We start from the raw sequence: 18,855 nt of genomic DNA, 5'->3' as shown, positions 1-18,855 counted from the left end.
GGGAAGACCTGTAATTGAGTGGGTCTTTGGGAGGAAAACCAAGCTCTGAAAGGGTGGGGTGACACTGTAGGGTACAGCCACACGAGGCAGGTACGACAGTAACCGTGTCTACAGTATGAAATGATTTACATACAACGCTCTCTGCTTTCTTGAGTGTGCTTAAGTCTCCTATCAGCCCTGCTTAGGGGACACAACCTCAGAGAGGGAATAACTCTGGCTGAGTCACCCAGGCAAAAAGCCAGGGCTGGAGTCTCAGCCTCTCACCAAGCAACAGCAGTCTTTTCGTGAGTGCCGGGGCGAATCCCAGGCAAAGGATCAGGATCGGGCTGTGCCTCCTAGGGGCCCTGGGCCAGGCCCCACTTAGGACAGCACTGTGGTGACGCTGGTCAGCACGACATGCTCAGAGACTTTGGAGACAGAACATCGGCTCTGCAAGGACACGGACTTGTGTCTGGCAGAGGAGCGGGGACCCAGCCCAGGCAGGCAGCAGGCGAAGGCGGCCTTAAACTGCTCCCGAAATTTGCCTTGGTTGGGAGACAAAAGACACAGCCATAAGGGGGCAAAATGCAGCAGGAAGGGATTCTGAGCTCAGTCAAAGCTGTGGGGTGGGGCAGAGAGGGAGGGGCATCTGGGATGGAGAGCCCAAGGCCACCTCAGCCCTGCCAGCCTGAGAGGATGAGAGGCCCCAGTGGGTTCCTGGAGCAAAATGCAATTGTCTTGATTCCTTGACTGCACTCTGGCTGAGAGCCTGACTCAAGACGTGGTGTCTGGCTCAGGGGCCTCAGGTCACCTCTGCCCTCCATGCTGTGTGTGTGTGTGTGTGTGTGTGTGTGTGTGTGTGTGTGTGTGTGTCACTCAGGGTTCATGCTGTGGCTAACCTCCCCAGCTCTGTCTAACGCAGCCCTTGCTGGTGGCAGTCACACTGCATCAGGGGCTAGGCCAGTACCTCAGGCCTCATCCCCCAAAGCATCCCCCACACCCCCGAGGCTGTGTCTCACATCACAGATGTGCAGAAGGATATGATTTGCCCAAGTCCACTCAGCTGGAAATTGAACGTGGGGGTCTAACCCCAAGCCATCTCTTAAAGGGGAAGGCAGAGTGGGAGAAGAGGGGCTGCACAGCACTGCATTTAGCTCGTGTGTGTATGTATATGTGTTGGGGGGCAGAAACTGAACCCTCCCCAATCATGTCCTCAGTCTGCCATTCTTTAGTATCCAGCTCATGGAAGAGCACACAGCAGATACTCAGCAAACACAGGCCAGGCAAGCCGTGTGCACCCAGATGGCTGCCTGGTTCTTCCTCTGTAGTGCTCCGCTCTCCTGTCCTGTCCTCTGGGCTTGGAAACAGCTAGGAAGACTTGGTTGAGTAACACTAGGGACCTCTGCCCCTTCTCAAACATCTTAACTGTTTTTGAAAGAGCCTGGGAGGCAGAGGATGTGAGCGGGAGGGTAGGACAGTGTGGCGGGAATGGGGCCAGGGGGCCCAGACTCCCAGGTGAGAGATTTGCCTTGAGGCTTATGAATCCAGGGGTAGGCAAGATGGCCACCCTACCCTGTATTTCTGTGGCTGACTGTCCCTCATCCCTCAGCTAGATTATATAGTCACCCTCAGTCAGAGCCTCCAGGGTCCTCTTCTCGGGCCTGGCTCCCTCGAGAAACAGAGATTGCTCTGTCTGCACCAGCCCGAAAAGAACTAATAGGAAGTCTTACTGCACATGCTGCCTGGATGGGGGATGGAGGCCCAGGTCCTGCCCTTCCTCTTAGGTCTGCTGGTTGGTCAGACTCTATTCTGGATGCTATTAGATTAGGGCCCCTAGCAAGGGCAGTGTACTCGAGTTTCCCCTATGAATGGAGGATTCCCAGAGAGAGCAAGCGAGCAGGTACATCCTCTCTTACCAGCCTGAGATGGACCAAGGGACCATGGCCACCCTGAGCCACTGCATGCATGGTCCACTTACCACTGAGGAAGTTGTAGATGATGGGGTTGGCGGCACTGTTGGCATACACCAGCCAGTGGGAGAAGGTAAAGCAGGCATAGACAGCTTCCCGGTCGCTGGCTTGGTGGAACATCCCAAACACTCTAATGCCAGTGGGAAAGATGGAGAGAAGTACCGCAGGTGGGCAGGGGGAGAGTGCCCACAGAACTCTAGCTAGAAAGTATAAGGGTCCCCATTTGCAACACTTGTTTTGAGATCTTGACCACAAATTTGGGTACCAACTTTGGGTATCTGAGCATGGATTCTGGCCAGAATGGGACAGGGATGAATATGATTTGCTCAATCTCTACCTTTCTGATCACTTGGAGCCACCCCATTTACCTTCTCATCCATCCCAACAGAAATAGGACGTCATGGACAGCACCCATTGTTTCCAGTTAAATAAACAGAGAAGTACATGCCCCGGATCCCACCAGTCAGGACATAGCCGAAACCAGGCTGGTTGTTGTCCACTGCTCCATGACCTTCCACTGATGACTCCTGACCCCTTATCGTCTGTGTCCTTGTATCCCTCTGCCTAGCTGGTATTCTCCCATCCCATGATGCTCGCTCCTTCATGTCTGCCAAGTCTCTTCTCGGGGCCCTAACTTAGGCTGGCTTTGAACTCATGATCCTCTAACCTTGGCCTGTTGGGTGCTGAGAGTACAGACACGCACCTCCCAGCTTCTCAGAGAAGCCTTAAATAGCAACAACAATGTATCTGAGACAACCCCTCCCCCATCACACTCTGCCCTCTCTGGAATTTCATTTTTCTTCATAGTCCTCACTGCCTGATACACACTGATTTTTCCTTCTCTCTCACTGGAGTGCAGCCTCTATGAAGACAGAGATTTTTGTCTGTCATTTGTAGCCAGTCACCCTAGAACTTGAGACCCAAGGGCGTGGAGGAATGGGTCTTCCCAATTGCCCTTGGAGGGAGGCCTGATATCCCCATGTGACCTTAGAGGAGATGAATGTGGCAGAGCAACCACCTGGCCCAGGGTGGAGCGGAGTGGAGTGAACGGGAGAGTCTTCTTCAGACCCCGAAGCCCCTCCCCTCCCCACATGGCTTCCCCGTGTTCTCACCTCTTCAGAACATTGAGGACACTGATGGGCAGATAGCAGAGTGCAAAGACCAGCAGAACCACCATTAGCATCTTAGCTGTCTTTCTCCGAGCTCGCATCTGCTTCACCTCAGCCAGGAAGGCTCGGGCCCGGGGTTGGGGCTCTGTGCACAGTCCCTGGTGCTGAGCTTCCAGTTGCTCTGAGGGCCGCTTCCAGTTCCGCACCAAGGCCGATGTGGTTCCAGGGATCTACACACACACACACACACACACACACACACACACGACAGCAGTGGATGCTATTCCTTCAGAAACAGTCATTCCCTTTGTCTGGGGACATTCTGAGTCTGGTGGGCAAGGTAGGAACGTGCAAAGAAATTGCCACACTGTGGGGTGTGAACCCCTTCCTAACTGCTCTCCCATCTTCCTTAGGTCTGTAGCTCCACCTTTGGGGATGGGGTGAAGAGCTGAGTCATGAAAAGATGTCCATGTCGCACTGTGAGGGAGGCCTGGGAGTCAGCAGGGCCTCAGGGATGGCCTTGACCAAGTCAGGGCAGAGCTCTCCACCTAGGTGGATGCTCAGAAGCCTGAGTAGCTCTGGACTCCTGGAGCAAACGCATGCTGGAAGCCCCTCCCACCGCGGGACATCACAATTGCCCCACAACCAAAAGACATGGAGCCAGAAGACAAGAACATAGAGTTTAGCGACTGCTCACACATGCACGAGCTGTATGACTTCGCTAAACCTTTGTTCCCTTAATGTAGACCAACCAGGAAAGGCTCTAACTGGGCATCCCTGCAAGGCAGATCCTAGGTTTCACCCAACCCATAGCCCTGCATGGCCTAGGGGTGGGTTAGCACTGTGTGGAATGTACGTGACATCCCAGAATGTTGGTGTCATCGGGACCAGTCAGCCTTGTGACCCACATCCTCTCACTTGTCTAGATACTGACCCAGGACTTACTGCCATTTGTGCAAATGGCTCTTAGCACCCATCTTCCCATGAACACAGCCCCAGGAAACCCGCTGTGGGTCCATGTCATGAGGGGAAATTCATGCCTGGAATGCTAGCCTCGCTGGCCTTGGTAGTCAGTTGCCCACACTCTGAAGTGGGCACGAGTGCCTCTTCCTTAGCTAGCTGTAGGACACTTAACCTGAAACCCAGCTGGGTGAACATTTGGAGCTGCAATGGTTAACCTCCTGCGATGAAGCTGAGCACTGCAGCCTCAGATTCGGGTTCCAACTCCCGCCTTTCCACTCACCAGCTGAACGCTTTGGGGGACATTGTGTTGCTCCTCTGGGTGTTTTCTCACATGTTTGGGGCAGGGGGAATATGATATGGTGGTTAAAGCTGTCTCTCATCCTAGCTACTCAGGAGGCTGAGGCAGGAGAATTCCAAGTTCAGGGTAGTCAGGTCAACTTAGCAAGACCCTGCCTCAACGTTTAAAAATGGAAGAAGAGCACAGGGGATAGGAAGAAAAAGATCTGGGGATAGTCTTCAGTGGTAGAACACTTGCCCAGCATATGCAAGGGCCCGGTCTCCAGTCCCAAAAATAATTAATTAATTAAAAGAGGCTGCAAGTCACTTTGGGGCCTTCGTCTCCCCATGTCCCTGGGTCTGGCCTTTCTGTAGTCACAGCATGGATGGCATATTCTAATGTCAGGGACCATCTACCCCCTTAGAGTAACAGCTGCACCCTTTGCAGCCCACACAGTGACGCCTTACCTGGCGGCCCCAGAGCTTGCGAAAGATCTGGAAGTAGGCCATGGCCATGAGGCCCAGTGGGGCCAGGTAGGTAACAATGAAGAAGCAGCTGTGGTAGATCTTGGGGTAAAGTTCATCTGTAGGGGTCATGAGATGCAAGGGTCAGGTCTATCCTGGGAGTGCCAGTCTGCCTCAGCAATGCCACCTTGCCCCAACAAGCAAGGACCCGAGGACAACTGAATTTTGCATAGGCACATGGCAGGGAATTGCCTAGTCTAGTGGTATCATCGTGGAGGGACCCCTAGCAGATGCCCACACTAGAGGTGATACCCACCCCGGGGATACCCACCCTGAAAGTCCCCTGTCCTAGGGGTACGCACCCCAGGGGTGTCCACCATTACCTGCCCAGTGTTCATCACAGACAGAGAAGAGCCGGGTGCGGTTGGCTAGCTCGGGCAGCACACTGCTGCACTCCATGACAGCAGCCTGGGGCACCATGACAGCCAGCGACACAGCCCAGATGCCCAGAATGGAGCCCCGGGCCCGGCGAGCTGTACTCTTGAACATCAACGGGTGGCAGATGGCATACCAGCGGTCCAGGGCGATGAAGCTGAGAGTCAGCACTGCCACCGACACAGACACAGCCTGCCCCACGAGGACACAACATCAGAGGTGTGGCGGGGAGCAGTTCCACAGCCCAGAGCTACCAGGGCAGCAAATTCTGACTCCGCCTCTCTCTGACTGTGTGAATTTGGGCTCATCACTCACCCTCTCTGAGCCTTAACTGCAGAATGGGAATAAGGAATCTATCTGGCAGGATTCTGGTATGAATAAATGAAATCATGTATGGAGAATGTCCAGTTGGAGACCTGACACGCACTAGGCACTATTCTACTGTGAACCATGTTACTCTGTGTGCTGGACATTCTTCTCCCTGCCTTAAGCTGAGGTAGGTGCATGTTACAGATGAGGAAATGAGACACGCGAGTCCCTCCTACTTCAGCCAACAGACTGCGTCCATTGAGCAGAAAGCCTCAAACCAGTGAGAAATCCGAGCGGCATTTCTGCCACCCTGGAGGTCATCCCTTCCCTCTGTTGCTGGGAGAGGCAAAGAGGAGTCTGCCATGCAAGCAGCATAGGCAGGCATTGCGTCCAGAGTGTCCCAGTTTCCCAGGGTGCAGGAAGAAGTCTGAGGGCTACTGAGAGGCCATAGTGGCCTCGGGCCAGCCTTCCTTCTGGCTACTGATTACCGTCAGACATCCTGGTGTCAAGGATTGGTGAAGCAAGCTAGAAAGGAGAGAAGAAACAATTCTCTCTGACTCTCTCTCAGTTGGTCTCCACTGGGTCAGGGAGCAGACCCAGTGAGCATTTGGGACTGTCACTGTGGGTTCCTGTCTCTTCTCGATATGTGCCCATGTACCTGGAGGTAACTGTGTGTGCACACATGGCCAAGTTTGTAGCTGTCACCAGGAGGGGATGTCTGTGTGAGTCTGTGAGGGTCTGTGTTCCTGAGTGTCCAGCCTGGTGGTCTGGGAGACCCTGCAAAAGTCCTGAGCCACTGTGACTTACCTGAAAGGTGAACCGTAGGTCACTGGGACCCGCCAAGGCCGTAGGTGTTAGGCAGGTGTGGTAGAGGTTACTGGGGGGTGTGGGCGAACTAACCTGTAGGTAGGGAATGACCTTGCACAAGGCATGGCCGAAGAGCCACGATTCAGTGATGTCCACTAACAGGCTGGCAGGCAGGCAGATGGCAGTCACCAGCACATCCGCCAGCGACAGGTTGACAATGAAGTAGTTGGTGACTGTCCTCATGTGGTGGTTCCGCCACACAGCCAGGCAGACTGCAGAGAGCATGGGGTGAGTTAAATCAGCCATGACTATCCAGGCTCTGCTGGGATACCAAGCCCCCATACCCCCTCACCAGCAGGAAGGGGTATGAAGGCAAAGCCGGGCAGGACTCCCTCTAGGCCTCAGAAGACAGACACCTACCCAGTGTGTTGCCCACCAAGGCTATGAGGAACACAGCCACGTAGGCCGCGATGAGAACCCACTCATACTGCTTCGGGTAGAGATAATCGCGCCACAGGTAGCGGAGGAACTCATCCTCGTAGTCTGGAGGGAGGTGGAAGGGTTCCCTGCTGCCAGTGGGGACTCCGGGCTGGGCCCCGGGAGTGGCCGACGGTTCCATGAGCTCTGGAGCCACTTCAGCTGAGGAGGGTGCTGGGCTCTGTGGAAGAAGAGGAACTCCCACAAGCCTTCAGCCCACTCCCTTCAGGGGCCCTGATTATGCACCCAAGTCTTTGGGGTTCCAGCCCAAACTTCATGAAGAAGAGAAGGCTTGGGGAGAACGAGAAATGGAAAACAGAAAAAAAGAAGGGAGTGTGGAGGGAAGGAGAGGACATTAGGGACTTTGCCTACCTTCCCTCTCTAATCTTAGTCGTGAGTTGGGAATGGTGGAGAAAATCATCTTACCTCCCTCATTCAGCCTCAGTTTCCCCATCCAACGGAATAATAAAGATACCTACCTCCCAGGCCACGATGAGGAAATTGAGCTCTAATGCTTAGGAACTACTTCACCCAGAAGCCGGCCTCCCAGTCAGTGTCCGGGATCATTATTAGTGAGCCCTGTGTGTGGATGAGGAGACGGGAAGCTGAAAGGTTGAGCCCCTTGCTCAAGGTCACCTGCGTCCTCCAGCCTGCTCAGATTTAGGAAAGGCAGCCATTCCCAATAGCAAATATTCTCTCAAGCCTTGGTTAGGGGTCAGGGAAAGGATTGAGGGAGATACTGAAGATCTAGGTTCTGCCCACTAGACCTGAGATACACACACACACACACACACACACTCACGGGGGGGTGGGGAGAGAGAGGGGGGGAGGGGGGGAGGGGGGGGGGGGGGGGGGGGGGGGGGGGAGGGGGGGGAGGGAGAGGGGAGAGAGGAGAGAGAGAGAGAGAGAGAGAGAGAGAGAGAGAGAGAGAGAGAGAGAGAGAGAGAGAGAGAGAGAGAGAGAAGAGTGTGGGAAGGGACTGACCACTCCTTGGGAGAAATGAGAAATGAAATAAATGAAATAGTCCTCCGCTCAGAAACGGAATTCTCAGGACCCCTTTCCTAGGTCTCCGAGTCCCCGGGGTCGGGATGCCCCCCGACGGCCGCCAGGGGTCGCTGAGCCGGCGCGCAGGTCGCTTTCCATTCATAAATCCAGCCCCACTCAGGCCGCTCCCTCCTCTCTCCCTCAGAACCCTCCTTCCCCTAGCTGGGTAGGGACGACCCTAGACTAGTGTAGGAGGGTGGACAGTCCCCGGAGAGCCCTAAGGGAAGGGGCAGAGACGCTGGCCTACCGATTTCCCAGATGGACCTCCCTGCTCCTTAGGGGGTCTGGGAGGATTCCCAGAAGGGTCAGCAAGAGACGCCTGGAGGTGAGCAGAGTGGGTGGTGGCGCAGCCTCCCAGCACCCAGGTCACCCCCAGAAATTCCAGGCTTCCCCGCCACCTTCACCTGCCACTGCTCCTCTGGAACTCCCATGCCAGTCCTGAGGGCCCCCCATACCCCGCACCTGTTGGCTCCCGGCCCCGAGCATCATCGGTTGCTGGTACCTGGACCTTGCACACGGGACTTTGCCTTGGTGCGGGGGAAGGCAGGGGCAGGGGACGCGGCGGGGCAGCCCCCTCCCGAGGCGGAGCTGTCCGCTCGGTGGCTGCGCGGCCCCAGCTCCGCACCCGTGGTAGCTTGGGAGGGCTCGGACGGTCTGCGTGCCGTGGGGAGGGGAGGGGAGGGGAGCGGGGCGGGAAGCTGGGCAGGGAGGGGAGGGAGCCCCGGCCCCGTCTGCGCCCGAGGTCGCCCAGCTCGAAACCTGCCTTGTACTTTAAGCTTTCATCCACCTTCATTCATGCATCCACTGGCTCATTCATACCGTGCGCATCCTTCCACACTTACGCTCCCGCCACCCTGCATTCAATGCGCACCTGGGGTGTGTGTGTGTGTGTGTGTGTGTGTGTGTGTGTGGGTGTGTGTGTGTGTGTGTGTGTGGTGGGGCGGCGTCGGGGGACACAGTGCAGGGGTGGACCCCACTTCTACTCGCTGCCTCACCTGACCAGTGAGAATGATAGCCCAAGTGGTTGTTACCGAGGTGAAAGGAAGCCGGTGCCGCCTCCAGGCAAGCTCAGGACCTGCTGGAGCAGCTAGTGTCCAGAGACGTCAAAAAGCCCCATTTCTCCCAAATCTTGCCCCAAATCTTTGTTCACTCCTACTTCCCCCTCCTAAAGCAAGGACGTGAGGTGGAGGCAAAAGAGGGGGAACTGGAGGCGTTCATTAATTCAATAAATATTTACCAAGCTCTGTGGCAAGCAATGAACCTATAGTACGGGCCGCCATTTCCACAGGCTAAACGATGTACGATCTCATTTAATCCCCACGTCAGCCGGGTGAGGTAGTTGTCACTGTCCCCCTTTTACAGATAAGACCTTGGATACACACAGTTCGGGGCTTTGCCCAAGGTCAGAGGCAGCGCTGGGGGTTCCAACCTGTGTTCCACTCAGACCTGTTGGAACCCCAAAGGCTCCCAGCCATGCAGAGGATCTCACCTCTCACCTGAGGATTAAGGCATTTCCCTATGGTGCTGGGAGAGGTCTTAGGGGGACTGAGGTCACAACAGATTTCACCCAGGCTTCCAAGAGCAGCAATACCTGCTCCGAAACTTAAAGAATGACAAAAGGCCTAGAAGCTAAGGTAGAGTAGGGAAAAGGGGTCTTTAAGGGAGACAGCACCAGGTGCAAATGATTGCAGGCTGGATCTCCTGGGACTCCAAGGCAGGTGGAGGGGGACTTTCCAGGCTTAGTCACCTTGTCCACCTCCTGCCTCAGGACAGGACCCTCCAAGCCAGGAAGTCTCCTTTCTCTCACATCCCTCCCCTCCTGGGAGTTTAACCACATCTTCCCTTTGCAGCCAGAACCCTCTCCCCAGGTGCTAAGCAGAGGGCTGGGGCAGCACCTTTATGGATATGGTGACCTCCACTCCCAAAGAATAAAAATGCCTGAACCTGAGAAAGAACGTTGTCCTTGGGTAGCTGTGGCGTTTGTATGCAAGATGGTGGATCATAGATCTTCAGGATTTTTGTTTGTTTGTTTTGGTTTTTCAGGACCGGGTTTCTCTGCATACTCCTGGCTGTCCTGGAACTCACTCTGTAGATCAGGTTATCCTTGAACTCACAGAAATACGCCTGCCTCTGCTTTCTGAGTCCTGGGATTAAAGGCATGTGTCACCACTGCCCTGCGATCTCTAGATTCTAAGTGTCCTGTCTGCTGCTTGAGACAGGGGAGGGATGGATGGATGAAGGACTCCAAAGAAGAGAGATGGTGTGTGTATGTGTGTATGTGTGTGTGTGTGAGTGTGTGTGTGTGTGTGTGTGTGTGTGTGTGATAGAGCTTATGTATTCCCAGAAGGGTTATTAGGATGTGAATAGGGAATGAATTCAGTCTGTTGTCGTGTGTATTTGTGTCTCTCTGTACATGAAAGTAGACACTGGATAATGATTGGGGTTCACCCTGGCTAAAATATGTCTGCATAGATCTTGATTTGCCCCTGTGTTTTGGTGTCTGTGTCTAAGGACTGTGTATGGAGGGGGGCAGTTTGTCTGTCTCTGTGGGTCTCAGTGTGCCTCTTCGCATATTTCCCTGCGAGTTTGGGAATGTGAGTGTGGGCATGCTTTGGTGCCTCCAGCTCTGCAAGTGTGTGAGTGTGGAACTCAGTCGTCTGCTCCCATGGTGACGACTCATCTTTCCACATTCCGCTTCCCCCTCCCCAGTCTGGAGCTGCCACCATTTGCCATGTAGGGGTCCCCGAGGAGTCTACAGTATGTGGGGGCTGGGAGGCAGATCATTCAAGGACACTTAGCTAGCAGCTGCTGCAAGCAAGGTGCAGCCAGGGATGCGGAAGGTAGAGATCACTGCGTGGGCAGTGGGCAGCTCAGGCTCCACACTGACGATAGCTCAGAGCTGTAGATTGCAGCGAGCAAAGGGGCCTCCAGTCTCCCAAGTCAGTGTACACTGGGGGTGCACTGGTCCATGTGGAGGGAGCCTGCCTGTCATTCCCCTGAACCCACTGAGGGCATCCAGTGTTTTAGGGTCAGTCCCAGCTCCCCCGACCAGGAACCTCCAGGTGCCCACCTCTCCCCCTTTATTCCTCTGTACCCCAGAGGTGGCTGCTTCCCAAGACAAGAATTGTAAGGGACTCCTTAAGGTGACAGATCTCTGTTCTTCACCTGCCGGACTCAACCGGATCAGCAGGAGACTGTGTGCCCCAAGACTATCTGGTCCTGATTTGGGTACCCCAATTCAGCTCCAGGTGGCTGATCATTGGGCCTAGATGAGCAGGAGAGAGAGAAACCTTGAATGCCTGCTTAAAGGACATCTGAGCTGGGCATGTCCCGGAAGACCCACGGGAGCTGCAGTTGTTTAGTTCTCGGACACAATGACGCTGGCCTCTGGGAGCTCCTGGGAAATGCCAGTGCCCAAGAGAGACCGAGGACTTCAGGCTTTTCACCTCTAGACTGGGCCATCAGCCCCGGTGCCTCCTCTGTTCAGGGAAGGCCAGCCTGAAACCCTGGCTTTGCTTGAGCTGTCTGTCAAACCGTGTCCACATGACCTTTTTCCTGGAACCAGCCAGCCCCAGCCTTGTTGATCTAATCTTGAGCCTCCGAGCCTCAGGTCCCTGTCACATCCATCTTCAAGTGTCAGTCCAGGCACTGTCCTCAGGTGGTGGCTCCCCTCCCTCCCTTCCTCCCTCCCTCCCTCCCAGTGCCTATGTGATGTGACTTGCAGTAACTTCTGTCTGGCTAGGACTAGAGGCATTGAACAGTAACTGGCTTTGCAATGTGTGGACGCGACGGGCCTGGCTGTGGTGGGTGACGGTGACCAGGGGGCAGAGATGCTGTTTAGAAGGCCCTGAGTCAGGAAATGGAGGATAGATTGGGGTACAGGGCTCTATTGTACTCCAGGAAGGGGGTTCCAAGAACTGGGACTAAGGAAGTCACTGAGGTAACTGTGAGATTATTGGTCCCTGGGTTCAATGGCTATGGCTTCTGGGAAGGGCTGGCCAAGTATTCAGTGCTCTGGGGTGATGCCCAGATCACTTGTGTTTTCAGCATCTCTGTGGGAGATGTCCTCATCCCTGGAGGAAGAGCTCCTTTTCCAGGCCTGGAGGCTTAGAAGGATCAGCATGCACTGAGGAAGGAGGGGCCCTGAGTCTGGAATCAGGACCCTTTTAGATTTAGCATCTTCCTCACAGGGGTGGGACAGGGGAAGAGGCTTGCTCACCCAGCTACTCACTCAACAAACCCTGAGGAGGCCCCCCAGCTCGGACTGGGGAGCCCCTTGCATAGAGATGGTTGGGTGGAGTCAAATGCGTAGGTTTATTGTATGGAGACAGACTCCGGGCAATGAGTTTAGGACCCATAATTGAGTCGAAGTGGAAAGCTAGAAAGGCCTGGTTGAACAGCCAGCTCAGTGCTCCCTGATATGTGCTCCTGAACAGTCATTTCCGTGTCCCTAGAGCTTGGTAGCAGGTTAGATAACAGCTCAAAGGGGACCTAATCTGACCTGGAACTCAGTAGTTGAGCAGTTGTGCGCATGTGCAAGGCCTTGGCTTCTGTCCCTGACACTGAACAAGAGGTTGTTAGGAAGGTGAAATCTGTGAGTTCAAGTCTGAGGATGTGTCTCATGGAGGAGTACTGGCTTAGCATGCACAAGGCCCTGGGCTTCTACACCCAACTCTTCAAAAACAAAAATGAAACTCACATCAAAAACAACCCCTGGAACCAGACAACCAAGAAGACTGAGCAGATGGGGCTCCGTTATAAGGCTCTTGAAGGGGCAAGACAATGCTAAATATCCAGGTGGCGTCTAAGATGGAATAGGGAACCTCAGACAGAGGCGGTAGGAAGGAGGCCCAGGCTGAGTGATACCGGTGTGGGAAGTGGCTCCAGCTACACACCAAGCCTGCGAACCTGGAAAAGTGAGGGAGTAACTCCCCGGAGCCTGAAGACGCTGTGCATCCCTGCGGATCCCCTGGTCTTCCTCCTCCAGAACTCATTTGGCTGAGAGCCCATAGCACTGGAGAAGATCCGCTTACATTGTTTTAAACCAGTACATTTGGGATAATCTGCTGTAGCGAGCGCACATGCACCCACGCATTTGTACACACTCATGCTGATGGTTAAGATCAAACCGCAGTAGCTTTTTTTCCATAGGGAGGCCTGTAGGAGGACGTCCTGAGACCAGGCGGGTTGTAGGGTGGAAGGGCTGGGCATCAGCCAGGTGAAGATTAGCACCCTTAGGTCCGTGATCTTTCAGCATTCGTTTCACATTTCAAATTCCCAGTGCTCATGGGGGAAGAGTTAGCACTGTCAGACACGCTTATGTTTAACCTGTGCTTTGGTACTGCTTGTATGTTGAGACCATGTTAGTGCTTGGGGCTGTGAGAACTCTAAGTAATGAAACAACCAATATTAATGGTTTAGGGGAACTGTTGCCGTGTTGAAATGCTGTAAGCATTTACTGGCTTGTTCAGCCTGCTTTCTTGTTTTTGTTTTTGTTTTTTGTGTTTTTGGAGACAGGGTTTCTCTGTGTAACAGTCCTAGCTGTCCTGGAACTAGCTCTTGTAGACCAGGTTGGCCTTGAACTCATGGAGATCCGCTTGCCTCTGCCTCAGGAGTGCTGGAATTAAAGGCGTGCTCCACCACTGCTTGGCTCAGCAGGGGTGTCTCCACCCACAGTGATCTGGGCCTGCCACCCCACCCCCCCACCATGGATCACTAATTGAGAAAATGCTCTACAGGCCTGTTTACAGACCCATATTCTGGAAGCATTTTCTCAGTTGAGGTTCCCTCATTTCAGATGACCACAGTGTGCGTGTCAAGGGGGCACAAAACTCGCCTGCACAATTAGTGAGCCACAGTCACAGTAAATGTGTACAGCGGTGGTTATTTTGACAGAGAAATACAGGCGGAACACAAACAAGAGACAGACCTGCTTTTCTGGGGTGGCCTGGGTAGGAGAGGTCAGAACAGGTAAGGAGCAGGCAGGAGTGAGAACGATTGTCTAATCATGGCCCAAGTTACCGGGTATTTAAAAAAAAATTTAAACAGGAGAGAGAGAGACAACCCAAAGACCAATATATTCCAGCAGCCGCTTGGACTGGGTCTTGAGGGCTGATGGACAGTTTGCAGGTCATGTTTGAGTGAGACCAGTGTTGCTTTGCACGAGAATAGTCCCCATAGTCTCATATACTTCAGTGTTTGGTCCACAGGTGGCAGAACTGTTTGGGAAAGGTTAAGGGGTGTGGCCTTGTTGGAGGAGGTGTGGCAGGATGGGGGTGGCCTTTGAAATTTCAGACATCATTGCCATTCATTCCCAGTGAATGTTGTCTCAAGATTTGAGCATTCAGCTACCCCACCATGCCTGCCGGCCTGCTGCCAAGCCTCCTGCCACGATAATCAAGGACTCACCCTCTCAGACTTAAGCCTCCAATAAATGTTTCCTTTCCTAAATTGCTTTGGCCATGGTGTTTTGTCGAGGCAGTAGGGAAGTAGCTAAGACAGAAGGTGTGGGCAGGCGTGAGATAGGAGGAGGGGGAGGGGGTCCAGCTACTGGGGACAGCATGAGCAGAGGTGGGGAACAGGGCAGGGTGTTCCCAAAATGAGCAATGAGAAATAAAAAGATGTCAGGTCTTAGTCTGAGCACTCAGGAGGCAGAGGCAGGCAGATCTCTGTGAGTTCAAGGCCAGCCAGTTACACAGAGGGGGGGGGGATAGGATGGGGATAGCTTGGGCTGAAGAGTTAGGACTAGAGGCAGTACAATCCCTGCAGGGCTTCAACGGGGTATGATGCAGACAGATCGCCAGTCTTGCCCTGCAACTCCGGGACACTTGAAATGAACGAGGAATTCACTCTCCTTTAAACCATTCAGAAAAAAAATAAAGTAAGATCATTTTTAATTGAGTAGAGTAGCTCCGGACCCTGGCATTTGAATGCAGCTACCATAGCAGATGGCGTTGGTGTAGAAAGATGACAGTGGCTCTCTGTAGGCCAGCCAGGTCTGGTAAGGCAGCTCTGCCGTTACCAGGACACCAGCACTCAGCTGGGAGAGGGGGGAGTCCGGCTTGTGTTCAGAGAGACCAGACCGGGGCCACATTGGACTTAAGTCACAGATCAGCTACTTGCCTGCTGTGTGACCCTGGGATGCTACTTTGCTTCCTTGTGCTTGGGTTTCATTGTCTTTAAATGGTAACAACACTGTATTGGGTTGTGGTGGGAAGAAAAATGTCACCCCCACCACACACACACACATACACACACACATAGACACACACACACGGGTGTCTACATCCTGGTTGCTAGAATCTATAGCAAAAGGAATTTTTGCAGGAATGGCTAATATTTTCTAGAGGGCTGCAGCTGTAGCTGACCTGGTAGAGTCCTTGCTCAGCTTGCACAAAGTCCGGGGTTTGATCCCCAGGATGGCATAAGTTGGGCAGAATGGCACACAACTGTAATGCCAGCACTTGGGAGGTAAAGACAGGAGGATCAGAAGTTCAAAGTCATCCTCAGCTACATAGCAAGGGCAAGGGCAAGCTAGATCACATGAGACCCAGTTTCAAAGTTGTTTCCGTTTTTATATGAGACACAATTTCCATTCACAGACCAGGCTGGCCTGGAATTCACAGAAATATGCCTGCCTCTGCCTGTCAAGTATTGCAATTAAAGGTATACAGCAGGGTGAGGTTGTGTTGGATTGCCCTGGTGAGCCTAATATAATCACAAGAGTCCTTGCAGAAAGGCTGGAAGTCAGAGTGGTTAGGGTATGCTGATGGGAGCACGTGAGGGCAGAAGGTATTGGGAGCCGGGAAAGGCAGGTGACCCCCATCAAGTCTGAAGAAGGAACACTGTTTTTAGACATCTGCCCTCCAGGCCTGTTTGAAACTACTGCACAGACCAGCAAGATAGCTCCGTGGGTAAAGACTCTTGCCACCAAGCCTGACAGCCTGAGTTCAATTCTCAGGGCCCACACGAGCGCCAACACACATACACAAATTCACAGTACCCGTAAGCCATAAGCTTGCAGTCTGTCGTAGAGAAGGAACACACAACAGGTTAGGTGAGTTAAAAATGTGCAAAGCCTCAGGAAAGTGCCTAACAGGTAGTGTGTGTGTGTGTGTGTGTGTGTGTGTGCATCTGCTTATGACAAAACTCAGCCTGGGCTAGAGAAGGCTTGTAACATTAATATTCAAAGTAATGAAAAGAAGTGTCATTTCTACAGATATCCGGGTAGCCTGAATTTGATTACCTGAATGAAGCTGCAAGGGATGCTGGGAAATGTGCTTTTTCTCCAGAGAGACATTTCAGCTGATGCCCAACTGCAGCATCAATGGTCAAGGACTCAGGGAAGCCAGAGATGATTACCGAAGAGCCGACAGTGTCCACCACTGTGACAGCTTTCTCAGCGGTGACTTCCTGCCACATTTGACTCCCTACACATTTCCCCACACTTCTTTCTGGTACATTAATTTCATTTTACTTTGTTGTGGTGCTGAACGTGAAACCCGGGGCTTTTCAGGTGTTAAGTGTTTTCCTGTATCAGGCTTTTTTCTTTGGGGCCATCAACCAGCTCCCAAATCATGACATGGAGACTTAGTTTGGGTTTTGAATGTTTGGACAAGCTTAGGCTCATTTCTGGCTAGTTTTGTTTGTTTGTTTTGTTTTGTTTTTGTTTTTCAGTTCAGAGTGTCTCTGTAGCTTTGGAGCCTGTCCTGGAACTAGCTCTCATAGATCAGGCTGGCCTCGAACCCACAGAGATCCACCTGCCTCTGCCTCCCGAGTACTGGGATTAAAGGTGTGCGCCACCACTGCCTGGCTCTGGCTAGCTTCTTTAACTTAAACTAACCTGTTTCTCTTTATCTACATTTTGTTTCAAGGCTTTTTATCTTTTCTTTCTGTATGTCCTACTTTTCTTGCTTCTTCCATGTCTGTCTGTCTGGCTGCTCCCCCCCCATCTCATTCTCTTTCTCCCTCATTCTTGTCTCCTTTTCTTCTCTCTCAAGCCTAGATTTCTCCTCCTACTTATTCTCTCTGCCCACCAGCCCTGCCTATCTCTCTCCTGCCCAGCTATTGGCCATTCCGCTTTTTATTAGACCAGTCGGTGCTTTAGGCAGGCAAAGTGAAACAGCAACACATTTTTTTCATAATTAAACAAATGCAGCAAAAACAACTGTAACATCTTTACATCGTTAACAAAGGCAGCAGAAACAAATACAACACACCTTTACACAATCAAAGTCATATTCTGCAGCATAAGCAAGTGTAACACATCTTTACCTAGTTAAATATTCCACAACCCTCTCCCACTGGAGCGCATCCTCAGCCCTCAGCGCCATCGAGTTTATGCGGTGTTTCTGGACTCCCCAGGGTATAAAATGAGCTATCATTCATCATTCTTCCCTCCCCACCCCCTCCAAGCCCTTGCTAACTGTGTGTGCATCCGGTTTTGTGTCCATAATTAAAACATCTATCTCTGAATTTCAAATATTGAAAATCATTAAAGCATTTAAAAATACAGTTGTGGGGGCTGGAGAGATGGCTCAGTGGTTAAGAGCACTGCCTGCTCTTCCGAAGGTCCTGAGTTCAATTCCCAGCAACCACATGGCGGCTGACAACCATCAGTAATGAGATCTGGTGCCCTCTTCTGGCCTGCAAGCGTATATGCAGGCAGAATACTGTATACAGCTGTGTAAGCATAGTCCTCTATGGAACCAAGCAGCACACTGGGGCTGTAGAAGAGGAGCTATGACTTACGGTGTAAGTGCCTCTTGAAGGGACACACTCAAGGCGCTGAGTTCAAGGGTGCTCTCCTACACTCCCTTCAATATTCAAAGTCATGTGACTGGTTAATTCCTTTAGTACTTGCACCACGACTTCCTTACACAGCTTCTTGCTCTCTCAGAGTTACTGTGTTTCTCTTCGCTTCTTTAGAGAAGAAACATTAGCCTTTCATATCCAGTCACTGGAACCTGCTGGAATCTCAGTCACAGTATTTGTTCTTTTGTTTGTTTGTTTGTTTTTCGAGACAGGGTTTCCCTGTAGTTTCTAGAGCCTGTCCTGGAACTAGCTCTTGTAGACCAGGCTGGTCTCGAACTCAGAGATCCGCCTGTCTCTGCCTCCCGAGTGCTGGGATTAAAGGCGTGCGCCACCACCGCCCGGCAGTATTTGTTCTTTGAAGCCCACTTCTGTCTTGAAGATTTTCTTCCCTGGATCCCCAGACTTCCTGTTCTAAATCTGATGGAGGCTCTGAGGACCTCTGATATTCCATACTTCCACTGATGCCAGTGCCTTGGACACGCGGTAAGTCTCTCATTCTTCCATCATGTCTGTTTTGCTAGGTGCATCTTTGAACAACTTTTTTTAAAAGACCTGTGTGGGTCCTGGGAATGGAATCAGGGTCTTCTGGAAGAGATCAGTGTTCTTAAATGCTGGGCCATCTCTTCAGCCCCCAAGCCCACCTTTTTCTTTTCTTTTCTTTTCCTTTTTGAGACAAAATGTTGTGTACCCAAGTTGTCCTTAAATTCCCCATGCAGGTGAGAATGACCTTGAACTTCTGACCCTCCTAATTCCACTAGGATTAGAGGTGTGGGCCATCATACCTGGTGTGCACCATGCCGAGGTCGAACCCAGTACTTCCTGCATGCTAGACAAGCACTCTACCAACTGAGCTACACCCCTGGCCCTCTAGCTCTATCCTGAATCCACATTTAAACAATACTATAACTCTCTGAATAATAGAATTCATTCATCTACCAATAAATGCCACCCTTATGCCGTTCTTGGGAGGGAGTGTCTCTGGTCTTTTCCTGCGTGGATCACCAGCTGATCAGTTACCTAAGAGCTGATTCTCCCCACCGAGAGGATCTCCTTTAAATAGCCCTTCTCCTCGCCCAGATTCTGACACACGGGGAAATAAAGTGAATGAGTAATGACAGAAGACAAAATGTCCCTTTTGTTATCACCGTTCTAAAGCAGGAGCCCTGGCTGCCAGTGAGAGAGCAAACACGAGGAAGCTCAGTCACGGG

At 52.4% G+C, this 18,855-nt stretch overlaps 1 protein-coding gene across 1 annotated transcript; it reads right to left on the bottom strand.

The window, feature by feature from the left end:
• Positions 1-360: 360 nt before the first annotated feature.
• On the bottom strand, positions 361-6,932 carry Hcrtr1 (hypocretin receptor 1). Its single transcript, XM_038335054.1, has 7 exons — positions 6,734-6,932; positions 6,407-6,585; positions 5,146-5,389; positions 4,766-4,881; positions 3,062-3,288; positions 1,958-2,079; positions 361-524 (listed from the first exon to the last, which is right to left on the bottom strand). Exons 1-7 carry the CDS (start codon positions 6,930-6,932, stop codon positions 361-363), a joined length of 1,251 nt encoding a protein of 416 aa, XP_038190982.1.
• Positions 6,933-18,855: the final 11,923 nt, after the last annotated feature.

Source organism: Arvicola amphibius, chromosome 6, assembly GCF_903992535.2.
Source record: "Arvicola amphibius chromosome 6, mArvAmp1.2, whole genome shotgun sequence".
NCBI classification, from domain to species: Eukaryota; Metazoa; Chordata; class Mammalia; order Rodentia; family Cricetidae; genus Arvicola; species Arvicola amphibius.
This window is presented reverse-complemented; position numbering and strand designations above follow the sequence as displayed.

Coding starts and splice junctions, on each gene's coding strand:
- Hcrtr1 (XM_038335054.1), bottom strand. CDS start 6,932: ATGGAACCGTCGGCCACTCCCGGGGCCCAGCCCGGAGTCCCCACTGGC. Junction 5,390..6,406: donor AGGTCATTCCCTACCTACAG/GTTAGTTCGCCC, acceptor CTCGTGGGGCAG/GCTGTGTCTGTGTCGGTGGC. Junction 3,289..4,765: donor GCAAGCTCTGGGGCCGCCAG/GTAAGGCGTCAC, acceptor GTGTGTGTGTAG/ATCCCTGGAACCACATCGGC.